At 39.7% G+C, this 21,514-nt stretch overlaps 1 protein-coding gene across 1 annotated transcript; it reads left to right on the forward strand.

The window, feature by feature from the left end:
- Positions 1–862: 862 nt before the first annotated feature.
- LOC117541240 (protein APCDD1-like) lies at positions 863–19,484 on the forward strand. Its single transcript, XM_034208419.1, has 5 exons — positions 863–1,223; positions 7,506–7,692; positions 8,906–9,431; positions 16,728–17,049; positions 18,019–19,484. Exons 1-5 carry the CDS (start codon positions 1,184–1,186, stop codon positions 18,474–18,476), a joined length of 1,533 nt encoding a protein of 510 aa, XP_034064310.1. The 5' UTR covers positions 863–1,183; the 3' UTR covers positions 18,477–19,484.
- Positions 19,485–21,514: the final 2,030 nt, after the last annotated feature.

Here is a 21,514-nt window from a genome sequence, read left to right on the forward strand (position 1 = left end):
TCCCCAGGCAGGCGGGCAAATGATGATGAGGAGGAGGTTATAATTTGAGAGCCACGTTCAAGAAAAATGTGCAGCCTTCACCATGACTGATAACAAGCAGGATGTTGAACACAAATGACAAGGATGGAAACTCAACAGTTAAGGCTCAGTGAGGTCCCAGAACAACTTCACATCTAACTAATCCCAAAAACATAAGATTGCTTTAGAATTGTAGTTTGGTTAGCGCTGTACTATTCAAAGTAAACCATCTTAACAGCAATGATATCATTTAATGATAGTTGTTAGGTCAAGTTATGTCTTGTTTAGATAACTTTGGCACATCACATTGACTATGTGGGCATGAGAATATGATTTGACAAGACATGTTTGTTTATAAAAAGTTGGGGGTAAGGAAGATCATACTATAAAATAAGTTTCACCCTAGGCAAAGTATGAATTAATAGCTCTTGACTGCAAAAAAACCCAGTAAAATCAGTTTTTCTTCAAACCCAGTGAGGAAAAATATGCATTGGTTGGTAGAATTTCTTGTAATATATGTTTTGATTTGGAGATGTTTCTTGAAAAGTTGGGTTTTAAAGGTGAATAATTGAAAAACAATGTTTAAATAATATAGATTTAGCACAATTATGTCATATGATGTTAACGCTGCTCGGCAAGTTTGCATTACGTAAAAGAGAAATAACCGTAAGTTATTAGAGGATATTTCAACACTTAACATATCGAGGTCCCGCACACCTTGTACACATTGGCGATTATTTTGCAGTGTGCACCTCACCGGGGAAAAAAACTCACTCCACGCCCCCAAAATGTCCTCAGAGGCGGGAGAGTCCGGTCAGTTACAAACACTCCTCCAGGGCGCACGGGGGACGCGCGTAAAAGCAACCGAGCTGCTTCATTTCAGCAGTGAAGAGCAGCGTTGAACTTCTCCACAGTCTCTCAGTCAAGTTTGGACTTTCCTTCCTCTCGTGAATCTCGTTTTGAGCCTCGTTCACCTGTGGGTTATATTCTCTGTTGAGAACCGGAGGTGTGTTTCGTATGATGCTCGGATATCCCAGGAGTGTTGGTTCCATGCTTTGGATACACAATGTGAGGATTTATGTCGGAATAAACAAGGACGTTGCGTAAAGGAAACCCCGAAGTCCCCAGTGTGACCAGTGAAGATCGTTTCACTCCAAAGTGCGGAATGGGGCGGTTATGTACACTGCTTCTTGTTGCTTTTTTGGGTAAGAAACTTTTACTAGATTAATCAATGCAAGTGTGAAAAACATGTTGGACTCCACGTGTGCATGGAAAACAAAAGAAGCTATGTTGCACAAAATAAAAAAATGACGAGATCTTCCAAACTATTTAAACATTTTTTGTATGTCTAGTTTTTTTTTTAAATGTTTGAAGCTTGTATCAGATTAAACCCTGACATCTCTTCATCTCAACACACCTGTTTACCATCATGGCTGTGTGTCTGTGTCCAGCAGGGCTAATACTAATCATATTTTCTAGCTTAGTTATCCCCTATGCCACAGTGATGAACATGTCTGAAGGCTAAAAGGCAATAAAAAAGCTTCCCTGGGGCAGCTGGGCAGATGAAAGCACTGGAGAGTTAAGAGCCACTTAAAACATCCATTCCTGATGAAAACCTGTCTGAGCAACAGAGGATTATGGGAGTGCAGTTGACCCAATCCATCTGCTGGCAGTGACAGTGAAGGCAACATTTGGCTGCAACTTCAAATGACTGGGTTGAGATAAAACGATATTTTGGAGTCCACTTATCCTTAAGTGTCTTTAAGTGAATCCAACGTTCAATTTGGTGGTGTGTTATTGCAGCCTTTCATAGATGCAATGAAAATGCACTGTCAGCCTAGATTAGTGTGTGATGTAAATGTATTTGGGGGAGAAAACCTTCGGAGAGTTGAAAGTTTAAAAAAGGCTTGGAGCAGCTTGTGATCAATTTTTTATTGATATGAATATAATGAGACTTCTGCTGGACCACACAAGGGTCTTTAAGTTTAATTACAACTATAAATATCCAGCCGTTTTTAACAAACTGTCAAGTGATGGCTTATTCTACAACTTCCTATATGTTCATCTTAATGTTGGGCTAAGAAGAAGGGCAGTTATATCCCTGTCAAGTTTTGATGATTTCCAGGACAGGAAGTCGACACCGGAGTTTGCAACAACAAAGATAGAGAGGGACATTTAATTGAAAAACTATTTTATACATTTGTATTACGTATTAACTTGCACTCAACCTATACTGCATCTGAGGCTGAAGCCCATAATCATTTGTAAGATATATAAAAAAGGGAAATAGTGTGAAACTTATAAAATTGCTTTTCTCTACTTGTAGCATGGCCGACACAAATTAAGTAGTTTGAACAAGCATCTGGTGTTATTTGACAATTTGATCATTTATTTAAACTATCAAAAGTAATTGTTAATATAAGATTGAAGGCGAATTAACCTTAGAACTTCAGTTATCATGGATACATGTTAGTTCAAGTTACACAAATACAGGGAACTATGTTTAACATATATTCAGAAAAACAAGTGTCAAAGATGCAAAATAAAATTATCCCCATTAAGCTTTTATGTAATACTTGTGAGTTTATGATATGCTTTATGTGTTACATATAACGGCAAGAGAAAAGGGAATTCCTGCACACCTTTGTTTACTTTCATTGAAATGTATTACTGAGTCTAAATGTATGTCCTTTGTCCTTGTGGAGATGAAGGTCTAAGGACCAAGACGTTGTCTCAGTTTCCTATATGTGGGAATGCGTTTGGGAATTCCCTATTTCCTTTTGGACTTTTCATCCTGAGCACCTGTCTACAAGTAATTGACGTAGTGCATCAGCCTTCAAAGTCTCGTACAGTACATATAGACAACGTATAAAACATAAATAGAGGTTTCAAAAGGATTGTAGTGAGATAAAAAAGAAGAAAATGGTATATAATATATATTTAAAACTCAGCTTGCTAACAAGTTTATCAGTTGAACTCTGAAACACACACTGCTACAGTTCTGCGTGTTTTCAGGCTGAATGACATTTACTACCATTATGGTTCAGATGTCTGGCAACCAACTGTGATATGAGTTTTAAAAGCAGCACAGCAACATCAATCACACTAATAAGTGCTGCAATTACAGATCTTTCAATCATAAAAATAACCCAAATAGGTACAAATAACTAAAAAAGGTCTAGGACAACATACAGTAAGTTTAACAAACAGAGCTTAACCCCAGCCGCAGAAATTAACGGCTAGTCACAATTTCAAATCAACCAAAAGGGATACACTTCTGTTGTTAACATGGATTTGGACTCCCATCAGCCTTAAGATAGACTACTTTGTGTTTAGTGCAAAATTAGCAAATATGTGCATACTGGCAGACTAAATAATGATGATGTTCAGGGGGAACATTTAGCATTGTCACTGTGCATGTTGATTTTAGCAACATGCTACTTATGCTACAGGCCATCAGAACTTGTAGCAACATGTCAGCCTGTTGTTGTTGTTGTTGAGCCTGTAGCATCAACATGCTAATGCTACAGCCCATTAGAACTTGTAGCATAACTCTTACTTTTGCTCTAGCTGAAAGAAAAGTATTTAAATGTGTTGGGGTCCTGCCTACAGCGCAGTGGGAACTGAGGTAAAGTAAAGGACCGGGTCCCAAAATGAGTTTGAGATGAGTCCTGCAGAGCCGGACCATTCAGTGGAAACCATTGACTGTAGCTGTGACACTAGCATGGATAAAGAAGCTTTTTAACAGCAAAATCTATATTTTATGATTTCACCTCAAGCTAAATGTATATTTCTAATGTGTACTCTTACTTTTAGTGTTAGCAGTATTTCTCATTAGACGTAGAAAGTCTTGCAAATGAAATAAAAACTCAAGCATCGCCAGTAGCCTATACTTCTTTGAAATTGTACCACTCAGTAACTTTAAAGTTGAAATCCTAAAATGTTATGTTATTTCATTCCAGCCCCGTAAAGTCTAACATCCTCACTGCCAAAAGCTAAGATAACACACAGAACAGTGTCTGGTCTCCGCTCTGGCACTTCTCTCTTCCCATAAATGATGTGGAGCCTCTCCACTTGTCAGGGGTCCCAGTGCTGTGACCTCACTGGTGGGATCAGGCCAACTGGAAATGTTCTCTGTGGTTTGGGGCTCTGTGAGTTTTGTGGGCGCTTTGATTTAGATAGAGAGCAGCAGTTTAGAGAAAACTGCATCAGCGAGGGATTGCAGAGGGTTTGAGTTGAGCCAGTCTGATTATTGCCTTAATGTGGGGAGGTTTTTGGTCTTTAAAGAAAGCGATTGGAACAAACTCTCACCACTCACACATTCAACGCTCATTAACTGTGTAGAGAAGGAGCTGTATGATGCTTCCTCTTAAAAAAAGTAATTGAGCAAAAGGGGCTACACATAATCTCTATAATAATTTCCTTGTTTTCCATTTTGAGTTCTTGTTTGACTTTATGTAAAACGTTTTTTCAACGTTAAAATGACTCTTAAAGGTGGGGTAGGTAATTTTGGAGAAACCAGCTCGAGTGCGCTAGAATTTGAAAATACACAAACGGAAAAAATCTGCCACTTCAACTTCCTTCAGACTTCCTTACAGAGCCCCTCCTCCAACACACACGAACGCGCACATGACCAATGAGGGCACGAGATAAGTTTGTGCACAGATGGAAGGCTGACAGGCAGGTAGGCCATCCAGTTATTATAGCCGGGCCGGCTCAGATGATTGGTCATGCTTTTTACAGCGCTACAGCTTCCACAGATGACGTTTTTTTATGTATTTATTGTCAAAGCATTTAAGATATTCATTGCTATCGGGATGTTAAGAGCATTCCATGGAATATAACAAAAAGTGTTTCTGAAATCAATTACATACCCCACCTTTAATAAACCTTGTGTTTCATTGGTTATGATTTTTTCACAAATGAATAAAACACGTCTTATTGAGCCTAGTCTGGATCAGGTCTGTCACGTCCTTACAGTGTAATGTCTGATACAGAAACACTTCCTCCAGCATCTGTCCCCTACAACGGTTAAATAAGATGCATGCTCGACTTTCATTTTTCATTTCATGCAAGTTGTTCATTGAGTAGAGTTAAAATGTGCTTTCCTTTGTTTTAACCATTACACATACAGTATTTGATAGTGGGAAGTCCCTGATTCTGTGAAAACTGGGAGGAATACTAAATTATATATATAATATTGAAGTTTCTGAGATTAAGTCAGTTTCCCTGTTGACAAGGGCATACATTACCCATAATCCCTAGAAAGCTGCAGCAGTACGCCATGGAGATGACTCACCATCTTGTTATCAGCTCCTTTTCTTCAACATTTGTATAACATCTGTTGCAGAACTGATATCAAGGTTTCTTAATCCAACATTTTAGATTTTTTGGAGCTGTCCAAGGTTTTGGCTCTTGGCTGAGTTATCTTTTCGTTTTTCAAAAAATAAATTAAAGCTCATTTGTCAATAGCCAATTTAAATAAACTGAACCGTTAGCTTAGGTTTGTTGAACCTCTGCTGACAATAATTAATAAATTAAGAATATTTTCTTGCTTGTCAGAAAATGGTTGTTTGTAAAAATTGAGGTCCAAGGTGATGTCTTCTAGTTGCTGTTTTTTACCGTGAGTCCAATGGGAGCCAAACGTATTACACTAGCTACCAATAAAACAAAACGGCATATATCTACCTTTGAGATCCTGAGTATTAAGTTAGCTTACTTGATGTACTTGTATCTTGTTACTCGACTCATCATTTTGACACAAGAAAACTACTATAAACAAATGATTAATGTTTGGATGTTAAATATTGTATACAGCTTTTGTTGTGTGTATGAAAGTACTTCTCATACTTTGCTTCGGGAGAAAAACATCTGGGTATTTAAGCGTATCTGTTGTATGCAAATATCTTTATTTTGATAGCTTTTATTGTGTGTGTGTGTTCTATACCCTGAAATTCACCTGCTATTAAATCAGAGGTGTGGAAACCTTTGTGAGAGTAAAAGACAAAGTGTGTTTGCATTAAGCATCTCCCCAGGTTTCCTTTTTATATTCACAACCACGTTGGTAGTTTTTACTCTCCTCAGTAAAAACAAACTTAGGGTCTTTCCCCTATCCTGGCCTGACTGTGGATGCAATAAAGGGCCACACACACACGGCAAACTGAAGCCTTGTCTTCGATTTTTTTACCACATCTCAGCCAGCATCGTTACTAAGGCAACCAGCTGAGTCGGGGGCTCATGTCTCTGCAGTGTTTCCACTGAGCAGCGCTGTGATGTGGTGATTTGCACACAAGCCTCTGCTAACACGTAGGAGTTTCTGAGCGTTAAACAACTGGAAGGAGCTTTGTTCTTAATGGAGCTTTTTGGTTTCTTTAATCGGATATCTTTCTTGTTCCTCCCTTGAAATAAAAAGCACAGAGGGGACCACAGGGGCATACCAAAGTGTTCAATGATATTGCCAGGCGAGTTGGGTCCAAATAGAAAGAATTTAAGTCAAGGTAGATTTTGGTGATATTAGAGTATTACATGGAATAAATCCTCGCTGGAATGTGAGCTTCAAGGCTTTTCTGAGGCTGCAGGCTTTTGGAAATGCTTTCATTTCCGATATTGTATCCCCTTAAGCTCAGTCCATTGTTGAAGGTATAGTTATTTCATGTGGTGCATCGGGGGTACACGTTCAGGGTGGGAATTCATAGTTTTCAAACCTCAATACTGCTCTTGTCCCTTTTTTAACATGACTTTTTTATGTTACTTGATGTCTGTTTTAATGGAAGCAGAAAGCCAGGTCTCAGTTGGTCTCACCTTTAACATCTAAGCTTTGCATTTTCATCACATGTTCAGCTAATATTAACCCATAAAGACTCCACTCATACCAGGTGCTGCAGGTCACCGATAAAGCCCTGTAATCCCAGGGTGATGACATGAGTTAAAATTACTACATGAGACCCTCTAAAAGCTTCAAAGAAGCCTGGCTGATTGAATAAGCAGAAAGAAAACATGAGGGAAACATCAAAAAGAAACTTAAGAGTAATGGACTTTAGCAGTGGCTTTTTATTGTAATTCATTAGAGTTCAACGATCAAAAAGAAGGAGGTTCTGCCAAACTAAACTCATTCTTTAGTGGTTTCACATTTGAATAGGGATCAAACATCAATGAATGGAACTTTTTAAACATTCATTTTGTGTTGGATCCATTTTGTGTGTGTTTGTTTAGTGTCAGCATCAATTGAGGGGTTTAGTATAAATCATAACACTGCTTTAATGCTCAAATCAAACAAAAAGAGATAAAGAAACTTGTATCCTTCAAAGCTTTGGAGTTTTATCAAGCAAATAATCTGAATCCTGAGGTGCTTCCATGTAATACACACATCTAAGCCTTTTTCGTTTGTGTCTTTTGTATATATATTTTAAATTCCCAAACAATCATGCATATAAGAAGAAGAGAAATAACCTGAGCTCAATCTTTTGGTGTCCTTTGTGTTCCTGCAGGCTGGGCTGAAGGAGGCTCTTCTCTGCACCACCCAGACGTCGGGTCCAGCCGTCTCGCTCTGGAGAAAGCCTTCGGTCGGTCCCTCAAAGACTCCCAGTGCCAGCACATGTTGAAGCACCTTCACAACGGAGCCCGCATCTCTGTGCTCATGCCTCCCAACGTGGAGGGGCACTGGGTCTCCACCAGGTAAATGGCTGTGTTTTTGTGCATCCTTGGGAGCCTCAAAGTTGACATGGAGGTCAAGTGTCTTTCTTACTAAACTAAAAAAGACACTTGTTTTGTCTAAACGTTGGGCATTAGAAAGCACCATAAATAAGACACATTAAAGACACATTTGAAAAAAACTCACTTCTTTATGTAGCACTTAGAAAGGTTGGACTAATTTGAAGCCAATGCAGTAATTCTTACAATTGATTAGCTTATTCAAAGCAAATGTTTAGGATTCTTGCTTTTCCTGAAGTTGTGTGTGTTTGTGCATGACCAAGTGGATGCAGGCTGGTATCTGGTAAGTTCTTGCAAAAAGATAGCTTTTAACAATCCAAATAGTTTAGGCTAGTTTAAAATTAAAAACGTTTCTGAATCAATGAGCACTTTACCCACATGGTACAGTCTGAGGTACCTCTACTATAAACGCTATTGGAAGCTCTCACTTCCTGTTTGGCAGTTAGCAGCAGGTTATCTGGGTTGGAGCTAATGCAACAAACATTTTGTGAATTGAAGAGAAGTAATACCTATAACTGGAGTTTAATGGAATTAATTACTACATTAATCGAGTCTTATCCATTATGAAGGTGAATGATAACAGTAATCATATTGAAATGACCAGAAATTAAGTGTTGGCATCATGGTTGGCATGCTATACCAACATGTGCTAATAAGGCTATGCTAACATGAGCCACAGCCACGGAGGCCTGGACTAACAAACACAGTTTTCAATTAATTTCTTTCTGGTTTCTGAATTGCCATGCAAATATTTTAACTCTGACTCCATTATAAAAGTGTAATGGATTACGGTGATATTAAGCACATTTTCAAGTCCCTGCAAAAAGTAGAATCCAAAATGTGGTCAACAATCTAATGGGTTTTTTGTTTCAGATGTGCTCCCTGAAGTATCTTAAAGAAGGCTAATTATTACATGCAAATGGCATGTAATTACATGCCATATCAACATGCTTGGACTTTTTTTACAAAAATGTTTTAGGCTAGTACAAATTAATGTGATAAGAAAGCTTAACTAAAATATATTGGGAGCAGTTAATGAATGAGAAACAGGCTTGAAGCACACTGAAACACTCAGTTGTAGACATGACAAACTCAACACTTCTTGGTATTTACTTCAACTTCTTCTGCATGTGGTCTTGAATGTTGTTTATCTGAAACCTCTGTTTTTCTGTTGCAGCTGTGAGGTGAGACCAGGCCCGGAGTTCCTGACGCGCTCCTACAGTTTCTACTCCAACAACAGCTTCCAGGCTCACCAGTTCTACTACGAGGACAACCACTGCACCAAACCGTCGTACACCCTGGTGATCCGCGGCCGCCTGCGCCTCCGCCAGGCCTCCTGGATCATCCGCGGCGGCACAGAGGCGGAGTACCATCTCCACCGCGTCCAGATGGTTTGTCACACCGCCACCGTGGCCAAAGAGCTCAGTCAGAGGCTGAACCACAGCTGCAAAGGAGCCGTGACGGGCCCCTGGGAGCCCAGCGTGGCCTACGAGCTGTGGAGCGAGGAGGGCGGATACGACTGCTCCCGGGAACTTAACTTCGCCATGCATGAGCTGCAGCTGCTGAGGTTGGAGAAGCAGTACCTGCATCACAACCCGGATCACCTGGTGGAGGAGCTCTTTCTGGGAGACATCCACACCGAGCCGTCCCAGAGGTTGTACTACAAGCCGTCCAGCTACCAGACCGCCCTGCAGAACGCCAAGGTGAGACACATGATCCTCTTTTATTCAAAGATGACAGGGATGAGGAGGAAATGTGGCTTTGTGGGTTCTTCGTAGAAGTGTGGGAATATCAGTTTATTTAGTTGCTTTGTGTAGGTTACTAATTCCCCTACCAAGGGATTACAAGAGAAATACAAGGGGTTGTGAGGTGATTACCAGAGTAGAAAACAAGAAAAAACACAATTCTGCAACACAGAAGGGGATTCATCTTTTAGATTTTTCGGATCATTGCAATGCTTTGATGTCCGTTGTCCACCGCTTTGGTCCAGATAAAATGTCTCAACGAATATCTGATAATTTGCCATAAAAGGTTGTACAAGCCTGACTTTAGTTATCCTCTGACTCCCCTCCAGAACCACCACAAGGTTCACATCACAATTTATTAAGTATAATATCTCAACTACTTTTGAATGGATTGCTATGAATTTTGTTACACATGCATGCACCTCTCATTGAATCATAGCAACTAAGGTGCTCAGCTGGGTTTTGTGGTAATAAGAACATGTTGCTTGCATACTAACTGAGATTGTTTAAGCCTTTCCTTTTCGTCAGCTGTTTTTAGCTCAACCTATGAACACATTGAGGCTGGCCAACAACACATCTTGGTATTTGTCTTTGTTGATGTTGCAAATAGTGCTGCTGTGATGCAAGAAACATTTCAGACCTGATCTGACAATAAACTATTATCGTATAATCGTAATGCGTGACTTTAGACTCTATTTAAGATTGTTTCACATCTTGGGGCGACTGAACGTTTTTCAAATGAAGTAAAAGCAATCTTTGGTTGAGCTTCTCAGAGGCTATAGACCAGGGGTGTCAAACTCAATTTCATCGCGGGCCACATTCGCATAAAGGTTGCACTCAAAGGGCCGGTTGTAACTATAAATATATATAATATATATCAAATAATGTATTATATTACATTATTGCCTCTGAATTTGATTATTATCGGATAGGATAATTAACTACGTCTGAAAGCAGAAGTCCAGAGCAAATAATTGCAAGTCTCTTCAGTGCGCATGTCACAAAACGAGATGCATTGTGGGACATGTAGTTTATGGGCAACGTGCTTCTGTAAAGCGGCATGTGACCGTATAATAAACGTATTATATTCTTTGCAAGCTCTTGCAGGGCCACATCAAAGGAAGTCGCGGGCCGGATTTGGCCCCCGGGCCTTGAGTTTGAGACCCCTGCCATCTTTGAATCTTTCTTTGTAATTATTAATAAATGAGCAGATCTGATTGTTGCATCTGTAGAGGCCTCTGTCGAGTTTGTTCTCTAGTATTCCTAAAGACTTACTGGAAGCAGCCAGAAAACTCTTCCCATCCTCTGCGTTTTCGTTTTTTTGGAATGCACAACCAAGCAGGGAGTAGAGTTTTGTTTTTCTCCACAGAGCACGCAGCTCTGTGGAGAAACCTCTGCTGAACTCAGCTCCCACTGTGTCAGCCCGTCACACTGAAAAGACCACACACACCAGAAACAGCATGAACTGACCTTAAGAACAGTCCTCTTTTATGAGAGTCTATGTTGAGAGTAGTCGACACAAGAATGTGAGGAGATCTTGGTAGAATAGTAGTTGGAAGTAAGTCTTTGTTTTAAGGTTTAGGAGCGTTGGGATAATCAGAAAAGACAATAGATGCTGAACAAGTGTAGAAGGACAAGTGATTGTTTCAGTGATCCATTTCTTATGATACTATCTAAATGCAACTCCACCTGTCTGCGACAACAAACCACCAACTAAGACCAATTCAAAGATTTAGGATCAGTGTTCATGTCAACAATCTTGCCCTTCCACACTAAACATTTGCACTGTTAGAAACCAGAAACTATGTACATACTGACTTCATCTAACAATCCAGGATCAAGAAAGAGTCCTTTCTTTCCTCCGCTGTGCTTACGGGATGTCATTTCTATATTTACACTTCTGAACAGCAGTTTCCCCGCTGGCTGAAACCTTAGTGATGTTTTCACTGTCACCCTACAGAGATTACAATGAAATCCTGTTCTGGTCCGCTGTCTAAATAAACACCCATTTGTACAGGGATGACAGGGCATGGTGTTGCTGATCAGAATGTAAACAGTGTGTGGAGTGAGGATCTGTGATCAGAAGACCCTCCTGCGGTGCTGTAATGACCAGAGCTGCTCCCCTTAAGCCCCTCCGCCCGCAGAGTGCAATGTGAGACCCGGCCTATCTCTGGGAGCGATCAACATGTGGTATTCCTAGGATTTTGAATTATGCGGCCATTTGAATTTTTCCAGAGAGCACATACCGGGTCTGATTTCATGCATGCCTGAGGCTTAAATCAAAGTGTTGCATGTGCTCCATTTCTCCTCAGTTGTCCGTGAACAAGAAGAAAAGAGGTGTTGGACTAAATGGGATTTACTTTTTGTTGCACTTCCAAAGACTGAAACTGAATTACAGCACTGCCTTTAAAGCAGGGGTTTCCAAACTTTTTTCACCGAGGGCCACATACAGAAATATATTCGAAGGGCTGGGCCACTCACTAGAGGGGAGGTGTATTGCCTCATAGGTTCAGTTATAAGTTAGAAAAAATAATCGAATGTAGGTAAATTATGCTTAATACTTAAATATGCTTTAAGAAAAACAACAGCCTACATCACAGCTCTCCATAGGGTTTCATTTATTTGTTTTTAGCTCATTCCTTAAAACAGAAGCTTCAGATTGCTTATTATAAGAGGAAATATGAAGGGTGTATTTCAAGCATGTTATGAAAATAAGTTAATGGGCTTTTTTCTTATCAACTTAGATTTGATAGAAAATGTTTTCAACTTTAGCTGACTGAATTTGTTTTGAAAAGTGGGCTTCTTAACACATGAGTACTGCGTAATATCTGTTTTCATCTATATTTAAGAAGTACAACACAAGACAAGTTTCATCTGTAGACCATACTCCAATATACTTTTTGAATTTGCTGAGGGCCGATTCAAAATGGCCTGTGGGTCGCATTTGGCCGCCGGGCCATAGTTTGGACACCCTTGCTTACCAAAATGACAAATAACCATATTTCCTCACCAATGAGTAAAATCTGTGTGTTTTCTCTTTTTAAATGGAATAATGCTTCTATATTAAAGCGATCCTAGAGATTTACAAACATGTTTTGAGCGTCTTACCTCATTTTATAGCTTTGGTCAGATGTTGAGCCCCATTGGTCACCTACTGTAAACCTACAGGAAAGTGGTTTGCAATTCAGTGAAACAGTGGTATAAGATACCTCACTTCTTCTGACCCTCTCTTGAGGTTGTAATGGTTTCTTTTCAGGGATTTTTACTGCTATGGTGGCGATCCAATCCATTAATCCTAAGTGGCGTACCCAGAGCTGGTCCCAGTCCAGAGCGTGCTGGTGCCAGCGAGTTCAATCGTGGTTATTGGGTGGATCTCAGCAGTGATACAAGAGCAAGGCACCAGACTTTGTTTTTACATCTTATTTCAGATCTGGTTTCTCCATTTTCTGTCGCCTGGTTCACCGCTGCGTCGTCACTCAGGCGGAGGAACGACCACTTGATAATGAAGCCTGTTGGGAGGAGATCTGTGTCTGTATGTTGTTGTTGTTGTTGGTTAAGGGTATCTTGCTTTTACACGTATCCCACATGAAGAGGTTTATTTGCCATGCCTGCCGAGTTTACTTTTTTGGTCTTTTGCCTCATCTATGTGAGCCTTTGAAATATATTTAGATATTGGGCGATGAAGACGGATACACTAAGAAAAGACTCTTGTAATTCATTCCTAGAAAGTCCTCTTTCTGGAGAGATGCTAGTCTTGCTCTAAGATCCCAAAATGGAAAATCACACATGTTGTCACTTGAGGAGAGGTATTCATATCCTTAAGTTAAAGTAGTACCACACTGTGAAAATACCCTATTATAAGTCTTGCATGCAAACCTTTAACTCAGCAAAAGTATGTTGGCAAATCAGTCAAATGTACTTTAGGTTTGAAAAAACAGAAGTCATCATGAAGGAAAACACATGGTTTTTCACTGAAGAGGAAGGGGATGAAAAGCTATAATCTGAAAAGTAACAGGATACATATTGGAGCAAAAAGTACAATATTTATCTCTAAGTACTCAAGTGTAAGTACCTCCAATTTGTTCTTGAGTAAATGTTCTTAGTTAAATTCCACCACTGGGCGTAGTGTCAGTGAAATAACCAAGAAGCTTTTAAAGCCTGACGTGGTTTCTGTTCCTCGTAAAGGTTTTGCTTCTGGACATCATCTTCCGCTGAACGATGGTAATCCCCAAAATGCCCTAATGAAAGATGGCTGCCAGACAAAGTGAAACTCTGTTCTAACTCTTCTTGATCTACTGTGGCTTGGATTGAACCTCATTTGTACGTTGGTTCAAACTAAAGTGGCTGCCAAATGTAGCCGTAAAACATGAATTAATAAATGTACTGTATATGAAGTAATGGCAGTAATATCCTCCCTCATTTCCTATTTTATATTCAATTCCAGTAAGGATATGAACTATTGCAAAAGTTTACTGAGAGAATCTTGTCTGTGCTTTTAAGAAGTTTATCATAGCATCACCTATTTTATTGGATATGAGGGCTCTTCTGTTTTTGACGTTAGTTGATCCCTTGTTAAGGGAAAATGTGGATGAATGGATTACAGCTGACAAAGACAGGTCTACCATGACAATTTATTTTGTAATTTTAAGAAAATGTTTTCTTAATTTCAATTAGGGAACTGTCATTTCTACAAAGAAGTGCAAATAGTGAAATTAGTGAGTTGAAAAGCACTTGTTAGAGAGAGCCAGGCTAAAATATAACCCGTCTCCAGTCTTAATTTTGATCGACAAAATATTAAAAAAATAATATATTTGTCATAGTTAAAGGGATTTAGCTCATTTACAACTAAAACACCACCTCTTAAGCGCTTGGCTCATTTGAGGTAAATATATCTAAATTTTTCTTGCTGTTCTTAGTTTGCAACCTCATGGTTTTAATTCAAGTTAAATGTTATTTAATGTAATCGTTTGTATTTTGCTCTGTGGATTTATATTTGTCTAAATGCAGGGATTAGGAAAAATATTCAGATACCCAGATGAACAAAAAAAGTGGGAGGTTAGTATCCATAGAAGGAAGATGTGTTCAGAGTCGCGCCATCTCTTTCCATCTCACAGGCCGTCTGTGTTTTAGAGGCTCAAAGTTCCTGCAGACCTGGAACATGTTTTCCACACCTGCCGCAGAAAACCTCCACTTTTTAGCTCTTTTCCTTGTGTCAACACATGTAAAGTATATGTTAAAATATACATGCATACCTTTCTCTCTGCACACTGTATTGACTTATTCATTTCCCCCCTGCTACATTCTTACTTACACACACTAACACAGATGCAGAAGTGCAGTAAAACATACTCTCATGCACACAGGAGACCTCTCACTCTGCAGCGTTGTGGAGCTGCTCGGGGATTATCTCATCAGTACGATGGAGGGATACTCATGTTTTCCTCCGCTTCTTTTTGCATTGATTAGCTTCCCATACATTTCTTGTGGACATAATGTTGTCTCGGGAAAAGAGTGATTGGTTAGGGGAAGGTCAGGTCTTACATTTTGGCCACCCTGATAACAAAACTCCACTGACTCCCTGGAGTTCAGTTTTTGGAAAATATTTAGTAGAATAAAGTTTGATGAAGGTCCCCAGCTCTGAGTCTTTGAGCCCCACAGCTGTGGATATTATGATCACATGCTGCTCCAGGGTCCACTAAACCAGACACGATGCGATCTTAACGTGATTAATGATCGTTTATACGCTTTTTTATCGATACGAGTGCGAAGAAAGGACTTCCCGCTGTTGTTTGTAAGTAGCATGATGTTTAAGCCCTCTGTTCGCTGCGGGACTTCCCGTTGTCATGGCTTAAGTTCGACCAGACATCTGTCTTTTTACGGAGAAATGATGTGATCACCATGAGAAAATGCTGGAGCCTGTCTGGCTTCCAACACTCGAGAGATACAGACTGGAGGAAATAGTTGTTCCTCCTTAGGAGCTTTTTTATTGTGGATTTCCTGATTCTGGTGATAGATTTAAAAAGCTTTCAGCACTGTTCGGTTTTATTTGACTGGAATTTCATACAGTGATATTCAGTGGGAACTGTAGTGTTTCATCACTATTTTTAATTTACAGTTTGCGCTACCCTGTGAAAATGTTATTTTACACTACGGTCTCCATTTGACATGAACTTATATACTAATAAATTGTATTAAGAAAATGGCAATGAATAGTTTATTCATCTTGTTAAAGGTAGGGTATAAGAATGGAGACACCAGCTCGAGTGCGCTAGAATTTGAAACTACACAGCCGAAAAAAATCTGCCTCTTCCTTCAGACTTCCTCACAGAGCTCCTCCTCCAACACACACGAACGCGCAACAGCTAAAATCTTGCCTAGGGCAGCAAATTGGTCAGGGCCGGCCCTGGCTGTAGCAGTAGTTGTTGACTGTGGCAAGATGGCCGCCGGTGAGCTACGCTGGCGACTCCCCCTTGAGCCATCTAGTGTTTATATATCTATGGGTAGGCCATCCAGTTATTTTAGCCGGGCCTTATTTTACAACGCTACGGCTTCCACAGATGAATTTTTTGTCAAAGCACTTAATATATTCATTGCTATCGGGATGTTAAGAGCATTCCATGGAATATAACAAAGAGTGTATCTCGTGCCGGTTTCTCAAACTTACCTACCTTAAGTGCAAATGTAAGGGATTTTGTCATAATCAAACAGTTTTTTAATGTTTCTGATTAAAGCATCTTTATATTAGGTTACAAATATTACACATTTTAATTATTATTCATGGTGGGTTTAATCTTCTGCTTGCATTCATTTCCCAGTGACGTTTAATATTTTTAAGTTATTTATATTTTCCCTCTATTTCACCCCTTTTTGTATTTCATGACATTCCATTTCAATCCTCCCATTATTCAATTCAGTTCTTGAAACTACAGATCACCAGGTGGAGCTTTTACCACCATGCAAAGGTGTTATATTCTATCAATAATTAGGATGCCCTTGTTATTTTTTACCTCCCTGCCCATACTTCTAATAGAAAAAGCACAAGTTTTGTTGTAGTTTGTTTTCATACCTTTAGTAGTTTTTACTCTATGTTTTGCTCCCTACTTTGTTGTATCTTCTAATACGAAAAGTACTACTACATTTCCTTGATAATTATTATGTTTTTTTTTTTATTAAGGATCTTATTTTACCATAAACTGCTGTTCCTTTTTTTATACATGTATACGAGGCTCACCTTTCACCTCCCTTTCTCCCCAGAACCACGACCACGGCTGCATCGACTGCCGGATCATCTTCCGCTCCGACGCGCTGCACCCCCCCATCCTGGCCCCGCGCGCCGACCTGACGGTGGGGCTGTACGGTCAGTGGGTGAGCCAGCGCTGCGAGGTGCGCCCCGAGGTGCTCTTCCTCACCCGCCACTTCATCTTCCACGCCAACAACCACACCTGGGAGGGCCACTACTACCACTACTCCGACCCCATGTGCAAACACCCCACCTTCAGCATCTACGCCCGGGGGCGCTACAGCCGGGGGCTCCACTCCACCCGCGTGATGGGCGGGACAGAGTTCGTCTTCAAAGGTAACCGGTTAAATTGTTGACCCTGGTAGAATGGTCTCTTTTACTCCCTTTATTGTACATGTATGTATGTATGTATGTATGTATGTATGTATGTATGTATGTATGTATGTATGTATGTATGTATGTATGTATGTATGTATGTATGTATGTATGTATGTATGTATGTATGTATGTATGTATGTATGTATGTATGTATGTATGTATGTATGTATGTATGTATGTATGTATGTATGTGTGTGTTTGACAATGTCACAAATAAATCATATATATACATTTTAAAAAACAATGAACTAATGACAAGGACAAAGATTCAGCTGTCCTACAGCTGTGGTAAAGAGTCAAATATACCACCAATTCTCTGAGGGCGGACTACATTAAGTTACTAGAAAACCAAATGTTACTCCTCAATTTTCTGTCCTTACTTTCTGAAATGAATACAAATATTTGTGGCATCTCTCATCAGTGTGATTTAGACTTTAGGCTCTTTTAAAACTTGTTCTGCTTGTAGCTTTATAAAAACATATTTGCTGAATATGCACATTTCACCAGTTTTGCAGCATTTTCAGCAGAACAGCAGAAAAAGACTCTTCAAATTCAGCAACTAAAGGATTATATGATGAGAAGCAATATGTATTTAACTCCAGACAGAATATCCAGTTGTTGCAGCAGAACAAAGGAAGCAATAGGTAGAGAAAATGTAAAAATAAATTGTCAGGTGGTTTAAAAATAAAATAACTTTATAATTAAATACTAAATTACAAGGTTAGTGATTAGTATCAGCTTAGTTCGACTTAGTTGAAGTGTAATGTTACGTACAAGTAAAAGTATTCATTATGCAGAATAATCCATTTAAAAAGAATGTATATGAAAATATTGGATTTTGAGAAAGTCTTTAGAAACCTGGATGTTCAGGATTGCTGTTAGAAGCATTTGGCGCTAACAGGTGTTCTTGTGTCTTTCCTCGTCTAGTGAACCACATGAGAGTCACTCCCATGGACGTCGCCACCACCTCCCTGCTCAACGTCTTCAACGGTAACGAGTGTGGCGTGCAGGGCTCCTGGCGGATGGGGGAGCAACAGGACGTCACCCTGACAAACGGCTGTGTGGCGCTGGGCATCCGCCTCCCCCACACGGAGTACGAGCTGTTCCGCATGGAGCAGGACGCCCACGGACGCTACCTGCTGTTCAACGGCCAGCGGCCCAGCGACGGATCCAGCCCCGACCGGACGGAGAAGAGGGCGTCCTCCTACCAGATGCCGCTGGTTCAATGCTCGGCCAGCAGCCAGCCGTCAGATTTCAGCAGGACGGAGAACAGGCCTCATCTGAACCACAATGCCTGCAGAGGGGGGCACAGAGGCAGCCAGCAGCACGTCACCGTGGCTCTCCTCACCTTCATCACGTCTCTGCTTCTCCGCTGGCAGAGCTAGAGAGACGTTTTTCTACATAAAGACACAGTGTGGATTACAAGGGCAGACACACGTTTGACTTCTCTGATGTGAAAGAGGATTAAAAACTGGTGATAAAAGTGAACTTGTTGTGACCAGAAGCCAAAGACTCGACACTGCTGCTCCACAGAACCTTTAGCACTTTAGAGTGGAACCAAAGACCGACCTATTTGTTCCCACAAATATACAAAGATATATCCACATAGACCTGAGAGTTTGTTTATACTGTGTATTTACCTACATCTATCAAGTCATTTCTTGGTACCGCAAAAAGACACGACTTGTTGGAAGTCTTTTCTACGATGAACTCAGTCATGGTTTACAGTAAAAGGGAACTACACTACATACAGCATTTTGAAATGTTGCCTTACAGTATGACAAACTCTGCAGAAGTTATGTCATCATTTCACATTATTTTGTATACAATAAAGTTACCTACCTTACATGCACCCTGAAGAGATATTTGTATTCACTCACTGATCAAAGAGCGGCATCCTCACTGGCCGACACCTGACTTGTTTCTGATGTCATACTCAGACTAGGAAACTGCACCTGGAAAATTGGCTTTAACTCTAGCTTCGTGTCAGCAATTGAAGGGGCAATATGGCTGAATTCACAAAACCTATATCATGAGAATACGTTCTGCAAAATCCCCAAATAATCAAAAGAAGATTCCATTGTTTTGCTTGTGTAAAGACGTTCTAATTTTCTAAATGCATACACATTTGCAAACACCAAATAACAGAACGTTTCACTAGTGGGCTTTCGGTTAAAAATGAATGAGTGAACCAGAACCTGTTTGGATCTAGCAGGCTTCTACAACATGAAAAAACATTATACATCATAACGAACTAGTTCTTAAGTGGAAAATCTTTCTAAGAGCCAGGGAATTATAATTGATGGTGCAGAATCCGGAAGAACCTTAAATGGATTCCAAGAAGTGTCTGTAACTGGATACATGTATAAGATTAAAGCTTTGATACTCTTTAATGTTGATTTTAATGTATGTTTTTTTTTCAGTATACCTACCTCTAAAATAGTTTATCAAGATTGTTATTATTGCAACGATTGTATGTCAGTCTAGTGTCACAAAAGTTATCTGATAGTATGACATAAAACAGTAATTGTGTAATAGGCTGTCATGACAGTCAGAAAGGTATGTTATATAAAAAAGTCTTAGTATAGTATGTCATAAGAAAGGTCATATTATAGCATGTGACAAGAGCAGATAGTATATTATTTCGTTAAAAAAAGGCCATAGTATGTCACAAAAGTAATGAAGTGCGTCATGAGAAAGTTGTAATTAACAAAGTATTGTACGTGATTAAAAAGGTCATAGTACAGTATGTGACAAAGATATCAAAGTCAGTGCATAACTTACCGTGAAAGAAATCCTTAAAGGTCATCTCCAACTAATACTGATTGAGATGGATTTGTTGTATAGATCCCAGAAACACGTGTTGGCAGCTGCCTTACCTTCCTGCTCTTCTTCTCATTGCCTTTCAAGTGGTGGATGGGAACAACTATCGATTTGCAAACAGATATTATTTAAGGGCGTCAGGAGACACAATCCTTCAGCTCGTCACTATCTGTACATAGTTGCAGTAAAGTATGAACTGGTTATTCGCGCTCTCTCCTGCAACAAACAAAGAACATCCAGCGCTCCTTTCCCACGCTACCCTGTCCTCTCGGAGTCAGTAGGAATCACGCCATTTTACGCTTTAATAAAATGATTGCCGGTTTCACTTAAATAAGCATCCTGTAAAAAAAGGTTGTTTCCTTCATGCTGAAATGAGTTCGGTTTGAGGCCAAAAATAAACTGCAGATGTTTCCATACAAAGTGATCCAATATACTAAAATGTACCCAATTACCTTGAAAGAATAACCTCAAAATCAGAGCAACAGCCTCTATTTTTCTTTTGGAGGATGATGCCAATTACATGTAAGAGAACCCCCTTCTAACTTCATTTAGCAGCACAGAAAGAGATCTAAATTGTTACCTTGATTAGTCCAGTCGGTTAACAAAGTTAGACTGAGATTTCTTCATTTGAAGCTCCTAAAATTGCAGATGTCCCAGGCTGATAAAGCGTTTCAAGTTATGAGACACTTGGCAACTGAAAGCCAAATAATATTAGCTGAAATGTCATGAAGGCACATGTTTCATCAAACCATACTTTGTCCTTGTACTAAGAAAAATGTATCCAATAAAAAATGTTGGCAGCAACACTGACGGAAAAACCTGGCACACAAACGCTCATTTTATGGCATCCAATATTAATGAAGACTTATTTTAGCCGTTAATCTGCGCTGTCCCCTTCCCCACTGTGGCACAAATAAACATTTCTATTTGTGATCATTGAAGCGGCGACACAGGAAAAGACGGCTGTTGAAACCACATTTTTATTTCTTCAATGCTTAATACCATGGGACAGGATTTTAAGAATGGAAACCTTATTTCAGTCAATATTTGCCTCAGAAGGAATATATGATTTGTATAACAATAATAATAATAATAATAATAATATATAAAGTCTGCATTGGTGTTGTGAGGAGAATCAAAAAGGACAGAAATGTACAAGAAGGAGGAGGCAACTATATCATCCCCAGCTGGACCAGAACATTCCAAGAAGAGAAGTAGAAATTACAAACCGAACAAATTTACTTCAGAGGCGGTCCAGCGACAGGTAGGTCTTTTTGATGGAAGTTCTTTCCTTTTTTTGTTTTAAAAGGATTTTAAAACAACATTTACAAGACACCTAACATTCCATTCCTATTAAAAACAAACAGAGAGAAAAAGAGAGATAGAGAGATAGAGAGATGCATGTAGAGAGAGAGCCAAATTAAATATAATCGTTTTGACTGCCTCTTGCCCATGGTTCACCTCTAGGTGCTTCGTCCATGTTGATAGAATACGACTTTTCATGGTCCCGCCACATTTACCTGTATAATCCAGTCCATCAAACAATTAACAGAAAACTAAAAAAAGGGAGCAATCACTTTTTTTGTCGCCTTTCAAGTTC

Source organism: Gymnodraco acuticeps, unplaced genomic scaffold, assembly GCF_902827175.1.
Source record: "Gymnodraco acuticeps unplaced genomic scaffold, fGymAcu1.1, whole genome shotgun sequence".
NCBI lineage: Eukaryota > Metazoa > Chordata > Actinopteri > Perciformes > Bathydraconidae > Gymnodraco > Gymnodraco acuticeps.

Coding starts and splice junctions, on each gene's coding strand:
- LOC117541240 (XM_034208419.1), top strand. CDS start 1,184: ATGGGGCGGTTATGTACACTGCTTCTTGTTGCTTTTTTGG. Junction 1,224..7,505: donor GCTTCTTGTTGCTTTTTTGG/GTAAGAAACTTT, acceptor GTGTTCCTGCAG/GCTGGGCTGAAGGAGGCTCT. Junction 7,693..8,905: donor GGGCACTGGGTCTCCACCAG/GTAAATGGCTGT, acceptor TTTCTGTTGCAG/CTGTGAGGTGAGACCAGGCC.